General features: G+C 46.6%; 1 protein-coding gene across 1 annotated transcript in view; it reads right to left on the bottom strand.

The window, feature by feature from the left end:
- Positions 1 to 3904, bottom strand: part of LOC143119387 (voltage-dependent T-type calcium channel subunit alpha-1I-like) — an 86521-nt gene extending 82617 nt beyond the window's left edge. Inside the window, exon 1 of the mRNA XM_076280858.1 lies at positions 3851 to 3904. Within this exon, the coding sequence (XP_076136973.1) occupies positions 3851 to 3904 (54 nt within the window). The remainder of the gene's footprint in view (positions 1 to 3850) is intronic.
- Positions 3905 to 8727: the final 4823 nt, after the last annotated feature.

The raw sequence follows: 8727 nt of genomic DNA, 5'->3' as shown, positions 1-8727 counted from the left end.
AGTGAACTATGACTGGTAATCTGTCTGGAATCACTTTGGCTCTCTCCGCAGCACAATAGCAGCCAGAGAGAACCAGGTCACAAGTGGAGGAGGAGAAGAGAGGAGAATGAACACTAATCAACAGTGAGGAGGAGACAGTGGGGGGATTGGAGCAGTTGGCGAGAGAAAGAGTGGAAGAAAAGGAAAATGAGAAGAAAAAGAGAAAGAGAGAGAGAGAGAGAGAGAAAGAGAGAAAGAGAGAGAGAGAGAGAGATGAGGCCCCACAAAGACCCTCTACTCAGAACTAGAGTCAGAGCCCCTCTGCAGCTGAGGCGGTGGAGAGAAATTAATAATAATAATAATAATAATAATAATAATAATATCTGAGGTTGATTAGCGTTACATGTCTGGATTCCTGCCATTGTCAAACTGATGGTAGGATTTCATGTGAAAAAGCCAGGTTAATCTGTAGACGGTCTAAAGGGGACAGACCATGTAAAGGGTGACCGCGCAATGTGAGTCTGCAAATTAGTGCCTGACAAAAAATTACGTTTTCAAAATGTTTCATTTCAGAGAATGTAGGTAATATTTAGTCATTGAAGATTTATTTTGTACACCTGCGAACCACCCGCAATTAAGCAGAATGTTATCTTGTTTTACTTGGCCTGCCCACCCACTGTCTGTGAATATAACCAAAATCAGTGCATCTCTATCATAGATATCTTTCAACTTCTGACAATTGTGACAGATCCAGTGACACAAAACCACGTGATTGCTAACCTATGCTATTACCGGCGCGGCACCTTAACTGGTCCTGGGTCAGTGATTCCGTGTCACAGATGCACTGCACCAACAGAAGGTCCAGGCCACAGTTCGAATGGCAGCGATAATTAACACTGCAGGAGCCAAAGGTCTGGAATTAAATTTTCTCCAATACTGTGTTGCCCATGCCATAAATTAATCGCATTGCCTATGCCTCACAAGGGAGGAATTTATGCCAAGGCCAGTAATAAGATAATCAGGATTTGACTGAGTGCACTCCCAGAGCACAATAGATCGCGTCCACTGATCAATCAAAATGACTGATTGATCCGGGCAGGGGCCCGCAGTGGCAGAGAGGAGGAGGCAATCGATGGGTGTCCTTTGCCATTTTAATGATTGACAATGTAATGAATACAATTTTCATTGCGTTAAGTGTCGCCACAAGGTTGCGTGAACACTCATGCAAACCTACATGCATAAAAACAGACCGTGAACACGCACACATCCAAATCCACACACACACACACACACACACACACACCTACAAAATAGCATGCGAAATTATTACAATGCTTTCAGGTAGCCTGTTGTGCCCAAATGGTGGGCCACAGTAAACTCTCTCTAGTGAGCTAATCTGCGTGGCAGTAAACTGTCTCTAGTGAGCTAATCTGCGTGGCAGTAATCTCTCTCCAGTGAGCTAATCTGCGTGGTAGGCCCCAATGGGTGCTTCTGGAGGTGATTTTTTAATCAGAATATAATGAAGCCTCTCTAGGCACGGGAGTGGCATCTGCACCCCAACACAGGGGAGGAGGAAAACCACACACAGGACCAACAGGCCTCTCTGTCTGTCTGTCTGTCTGTCTGTCTGTCTGTCTGTCTGTCTGTCTGTCTGTCTGTCTGTCTGTCTGTCTCTCTCTCTCCCTCCCTCTCCCTCCCTCTCCAGCCTCCTGATTAAATTGTGATCTTACAGTAAATCCAGGTGCACTGTACTGTACCTGCAGAATAGGGAGGGAGAGGGGGGGGTTCTGCGTGTCTGCCTTTGTTGCCACCTGATGCCATCAGGGGCGCCTGCAGAAATTCATGTTATGGCCTAGGCTACTAACAACAGCCTATATTTACTACATCCACGCCTAACAACAACCTATAGTTTGGACAACTTTATACAGCCCTATAAAAGCTAAAGTTGGTCTACATTTAGCTTTGTTTTAGTTTACCGTTGTGTGTGGCTTTAAACAGTGTGTGAGCTTTAACACAGTAAGCATTCATTCAGTAGTCCAGTTGTAATGCTAACGTTTTGACAAGCACACCAATTTTGCCTACCTTGCCTTTGCCCATCTGAAATTACTCGCTAGCTTTGCTGTCTCCATCCTTTCTGTTTTCGTTTTAACAAAAACGTTTTATATCCATGATGGCCTTGACGTCTTTAGTGAATTAGCTTAACATTGTGTGCTGGTAATGCTGCGTGCGTGCGCTGTTATTCTTTCTCCAGTCCTGCTCAAACAAAAGGTGTGCAATCGCTTATAGTGTGATGAGGTGTTTACGTAACAAAAACATTTAAATGGTCATGCCGTTATGGAATAGCCTACTGTGTAGAGTTTGGAAGTTATAGTAGGCCAACTTGATGTGAATTCACACACAGGGGAAATTATTTCTCTGGCGTTGTTGAATTCTTTCACACAAACATACGGGTATTTGTGGGCGTTTAAAGGTGTTTTTGAGAGGTAACCAGGTACACCATGCTTTTGGAGGTGCAAACAAAAGCTGCATTGCCATTGAGATCACATTACATAGTAAGGAACCAAAAATCCGATTGTTTGCACCTCTAAATGGGCGGTGACATACGTATGTGAGGCGAATTTGTGTGAAAGAATAGCCTATGGTAGGCCTACGCACAGTGCTATGGCTGTAGGCCTACACCTGCCTGGATGCCATCCACTTTTCCCCTTCCCCATCCAGATTGCAAACCCCTTCAGCTGCAACCATGACAGGTGACATTACAGTGCTGCACAAGAAGCTGTTCAATAAGTGAAGCATTGACACAATACACATTATCATACACTGATTTAGTAGTTTTTTTTCTGTAATCATATTGTTCTTTTATTTATAAATCATAAATAATAAAAAACAATATGCAAGGAATTTATTCTATCACTGGCTGGCATTCTAGGGATGCAAAGAAGCTGTCTTCAGCCTTTCTGCAGTATCACTAACATTACAGAAAGATGTGAGTTCTCTCCGCCCCATCATGGTTTATCAGCAACAATAACTCAACTTGCTTCATTAATAAACAATGCTGCCCTTGGTTCACTATGAATCACATGATAATAAAAGCTCCAGGGACTCGTCTCTTCCCAGGATTCTAACCAATAACCGCGTGCAAGCTGTGATGCAGCTGCTTCTGCATGAGAATGGGACACAGAGCAGAGCTGGAAGGGCCTGTTGAATCACGGAGCTCAGAGACACAGTTTACTAACACTGTACGGGTGGAGAGAGAGGGAGGGGGGGATAGAGAGAGGGGGGGAGAGAGAGATAGAGAGGGGGTAGAGAGAGGAAGGGGGGATTAAGAGAGAGAGGGAGAGAGAGATAGAGAGAGAGAGGGAGAAGGAGAGAGAGGGGGGGGTAGAGAGAGGGAGGGGGGGATTGAGAGAGAGAGAAAGAGAGAGATAGAAAGGGGGGGTAGAGAGAGGGAGGGGGAATTGAGAGAGAGGGAGAAGGAGATAGAGAGAGGGGGGGTAGAGAGAGGGAGGGGGGATTGAGAGAGAGAGGGAGAGAGAGATAGAAAGGGGGCAGGAAGAGAGGGGGAGTGGTGGAGAGGAGACATTGGATCTGAAGGATGAGGCTGAGGTAAAGGCCTTTGACTTGCTGGCCTCATATGAAGTATGTTGACCTGCGTGCCACTGCACATGAAGACACAGACAGAGAGACACCACTCTCTGCACAAGCACTCTGCTCTCTCAAGGGACTGCTGTCGCACAACCTCTGCACTCTGAATGTGAAGATGAATACAGTATGCGCTGGCCCGATACACACACACACACACACACACACACACACACACAAAGATCTACTGTACACGCACACACACAAAGATGTACACACACACACTTACACACTTGCAGTTGTTCATTTTCTTCTTTATACAATTCCCTGTGGGGAAATCCATTTTTGCAGAAAAGAAATGTAAGATGGCAAAGTGCGTGCACTAGCACACATTCTAGTGTGCATGTGTGTGCGCGCACAGGCAGACACACCACTTCCACACACATTTCAACACACACTCAACAACACACACACACACATTATTCTCTCCCTTATTTCCGCGTTCCTGTGGGAGCTCCACTCTGATTTTCCCGCTCTTTTTAGTCCTTCCTTTATCTTCCCTGAGAAAAACAGAAAACGTTTCTCCCTCTGGAGCCTGTAGAAGAACTTTGCTTTTCAAACAGCATACAGGACAACCGCCCCCCCATCCGGCCCACACTCGGGCCACATCCGGCCCACACTCGCCCCACACCCTCCCCACACCCTCCTCACCCTATTACACCGTCACTATATCATCCAACTGGCGTACCGTGTTCCTGCAACACTTTTATTTTATGACACATATGACTTCATTAGTGTTACACAACGCCCTGCACCCCATCAAAGGAGTCACCCTGGGAAAAAAAGGCTGTGAGCAACCTCTCCTAATGCATTATGGGAAACTGCCCCTTCTTCAGGTTGTTGACACACACACACATACAAACACACACCATTAGCTAACACACATAAGTATGTGTGTGCACATACACATACACGCACACACAAGCTAATGCCCATACATCACAGCATGCATACATGTACATACACACACCAACTCACTCTCTCTCACACACAAACACACACAACCTATCAGCTAATGCACATAAGGCCATTTAATAGCTATAGAACAAGTGACATGACTGCCAACCACAGATGGCCTTAAACTGTGACTTAGCCACCAGTGAGTCAACATACCTGCTGTCATGGAGCCCAACTCACCCTCCAGACAGACTAGCTTTTAGTCAGAGATAGGGAGGGGGACGTGCCATGGCGCCCGATACGCAAACTGGCATATGGTTAGCCCCGAAACAGATGCCACCGAACAGAGCAACTGATAGAATCACATACTGGCACGGGCCGACGCTTGCCAAGACCACGCCAGACGGCGCCCCTTGCAGTGGGTTTCGAGCTAGAAGAAGAAAAAACATTACCCAACATGCCCGTCTCGCTCTCTGCTCGCTGGAACAAGTGGCGCGCCAGTCAAGCTGGTGGGAGGCCGCTAACCGCTAACAGCTAAACCCTCACGGCCTGTTTCCCAGACATGGATTAAACCTAGTCCTCCACTAAAGAAGAACTCCACTGAGAATCTCTACAGAAACAAAAAAGCTTTTAGTTTAGGACTAAACTTAATCCATGTATGAAAAACTGGGTCCTCACAGACATTAAATAACAGGCTTAGAGAGAATGGCTCCTTTCTCAATTCACAATTCTCAATACACACCTGAAGACATCTTCATGAACATCAAGGAACATCAACCATGACTGTTTCAGTTTCACTGATGTAAATCCACAAGATCTGAAGCTTAGCAGGGGAAGACCATACCATTGTACTCACGCCAAGTCAGAAGTGGGTTTCGTATGGACTGTGTCCATTGTGAGTGTGAAAAGGATATGGGCTGGAGACCATGCGGATGCACCAGCTGCGGGGGAACGTGGTCTGCTTGAGGCAGAAGAAGACCACAGGCGCCAGCTCGGGGTAAGGCACCACGAAACCACTCATGTCGCTGCTGGCCTCGTCGTCATCCTCGTCTTCCTCGTCCCTCCTCTCTTCTTCCACCTCCACCTCCTCCTCGTCTTCGTCCATCCCATGCCGTTCCGGCTCGAGGACCACTTCCTCTGCAGGCTCCGCCTCTTCCTGTGCTGGCCCCGCCTCTGGCGGGACGGCCCTGTGGTCCTCCTCTGATGGGCACGAGGCCACGGCGGGACCCTCCTCCCCGGTAGTCATGGCTGCCAGGGAATCTGTGGAGCAAGGGACCAGACAGACGGGTTATTGACATTGAAATTGAATCAATCATGAGCATGTGTGTGTGTGTGTGAGAGAGAGAGAGAGAGTGAGGGTGTGTGTGAGTGAGGCGATCGGCAAGTGAATCTGAGGAAGACCGCAAGGTCGAAACGTCATGTGCCAAATGAGAAAATAAACTCAACAAAAGAATACCAAGGAGTGTGCAAACTTTTTTCCTAAAAAACTTGACCTTTTTTTGTTCAGCACCTGGGATGTGCACAAAGTCTCCTTGGAAGTGAACATTCACCATGAAACCAATAACATAGCCTACAATTTGTCAAGGAGTTTTAACCATTGAACCAAAACCCCTGAACCAACACCATAGAAAAAGAGCTGAGACATAGACAAGAATAAAAAGTCTCACAATAAATTGCCTCATGTTCTGTTTATTTCAACACGCACGCATACACACACACACACACACACTCGCTCTCACACACACAAACGGACACATGTCCTTTCAGAGATGACGGATCACATGTCAGTTGCCACATTACTAATGACAGGCCATACATCAACAACCCCCTATCATCGCAGCTCACCAAAAGACGACGTGCCACTACAAAGCCGCCGGCAGAGTTCAAGGCACAGGGGGCAAACGCTTCATCATTTAATCAGTTTAGGGGGATTATTATCAGGCCTAGAAAAATAAAGCCTGCTGCATGAATCAATAATATCATCTCGATAGATGGATAGATCGCACGGATGGCTGGAGAAGCCACGGAGAGATGCGATCATTTTGGGAAAGAGAGTGAGTGTAGGATAGTGTGGGCAGTATCCTCCTCCTCTTTCTTCTCTCTCTTTTGCTCACTCTCTCTGTGTGCTACCCTTCTTTTGTTCTCGGGCTTTTTGGGAGACTTGAAAGCTCTGAAGAGGCCCAGCTGCTGTGGTGGTGGTGCTTACCTAAAAATATTTATCTGAGCGAGGAGATATTGAACAGACCGGACTACAAACACACAGTAAGAAAAAGAAGAGGCATGATTTGGCTTACATAATCACACTCGCACACCGGCACACACACACACACACACACACACACACACACACACACACACACATACACACACACACACACACACACACACAGAGAGAGAGAGAGACAACCAAAAACACTTATCTGTGTGAATAGTAGCAATGGCAAATCACACATCACACACATCACACAGATGCTTAGATCACTATGGTCACCTGCGTCCACCACATAGTCTGTTTGTCTATAGTTCAATTCACACTCTCACATATGGCAGCCAAATAAACACACACAAACACGCACACACACACACACACACACACACACACACACACACACACACACACACACACACACACACACAAACACAAACACAAACACACACACAAACACAAACACACACACACACGCACAAGCCAACCCCCCAGTGGGGTTCACGTGTGATTTATACGGTCCAGTTAAAGGCTGGACTGCGGTGTGGCCAGCCCCGCATCTGTAAGTGGAACTCCAGCACAGCACAGGGTCATTAACGTCACGGCCTCAGGGCTGCCGAGCCAATGCCAACGCCAAGATGGGTTTAAAGCCTCTGGGTCGCCGCCGGTAACGAGGTAATGAAGATTAAAGCTGTAAACTACGGGGGCCTGTCAAGACCACAAAACACTCAGAGGGCTCATGAAAAAGTCCTGCTAGTGAAGTCACACACTGAGATCTGATTCATCTGAGACTGACTACAAACTGCCACTGCTACACTACACGCACACTGTTCCATTGCCTTGCCTGTTAGCTATGACGCTAGCTACTGTGGCTGATTATCAGATGTTTAATCAGACATAATGGACACAACAATAATGGTTAGGGTCAATGTCCTCCCACACACAGACACAGACTACTCTAGACTGGACGTTAGCACGGATTGTTTTTCCAAATTCATTTCCGAGTTCTTGCCTTACTGTGATGTAGATTAGCACTTATTGCTATGGAGACAATTCATTTCATTGGAGCCGAGAAGTTATTCATGAATTCACCAAATATAGAACAGAGTGCACTATTAAGGCCCAAATGGCTTATTTAACCTCCTCTTTGTGTTGCTGAGGAAATCATGAGGAGAATGTTCCCACAATGGTTGTGGTTTGAATCCTGATCCTGATGAAGTCTTGGATTGGGGACTCAAACTGTCCATCAATACACCATTACAGAGCTGATCAGGAATAGCCCAAATAGATTCACACGCACACATGGTTACTATGGGACAATGGGACATGTAGTGGACATCAACAAAAATTCCACGAAAGTCGCGGTAACAATGTACCACTTTCACCTACACATTCATCATCCATAATCATTTCACACATTAATCAGAGTGAGCTCTGCCCCTGGGCCAACAACATGAACTTTATCAGTGAGCCCATTTATAGAGATGCTAGTTGTGCATTAGCTCTGGGGCCTGATAAGGTCATCCATGGCATTATCAGTTGACTGTGCTGGGCCTTATCCCAGCCTGCCGTCTTCAGTATAATACCATGATCATTAGCCTGCTGGTCGCCTCATGTTATTGCCTGGACACAGTGTTCGGCTGTGACTCGACTCCCTCCCACGGCGCCATGTTTCTGTCTGTGGGAAAGGCTAATGCTAGCTCTCATTTGGCGGAGAATGATCTGACACAGTAACTCATTGGTCTCGTGGTGCTTTAATGGGGCATGGACTGCCATGTACAAAAGCGCTGTGAATCAGGGCAACGGGAACACATATATAAATCAGGCAGAATGAGTGTCCTATACACACACACACACACACACACACACACACACACAGCACATGTCTCTTTCACCTTTTACACACACACAGACACGCAAACATACTCCCCACCACCCGTGCATAGCAGACTGTCAAATTCAACTAACCTCTTGCTTCTTTTTGTTTCTCTCACCTTTCACAC

The sequence above is a fragment of the Alosa pseudoharengus genome, unplaced genomic scaffold, assembly GCF_046254945.1.
Source record: "Alosa pseudoharengus isolate Yale_2024_CS ecotype anadromous, Long Island Sound unplaced genomic scaffold, YU_APseudo_1.1 YU_APseudo_1.1_scf_1, whole genome shotgun sequence".
In the NCBI taxonomy this organism is placed as follows: domain Eukaryota; kingdom Metazoa; phylum Chordata; class Actinopteri; order Clupeiformes; family Clupeidae; genus Alosa; species Alosa pseudoharengus.
Note: the sequence above shows the minus strand (reverse complement) of the source record. Positions and strands in the feature narration are given on the sequence as shown.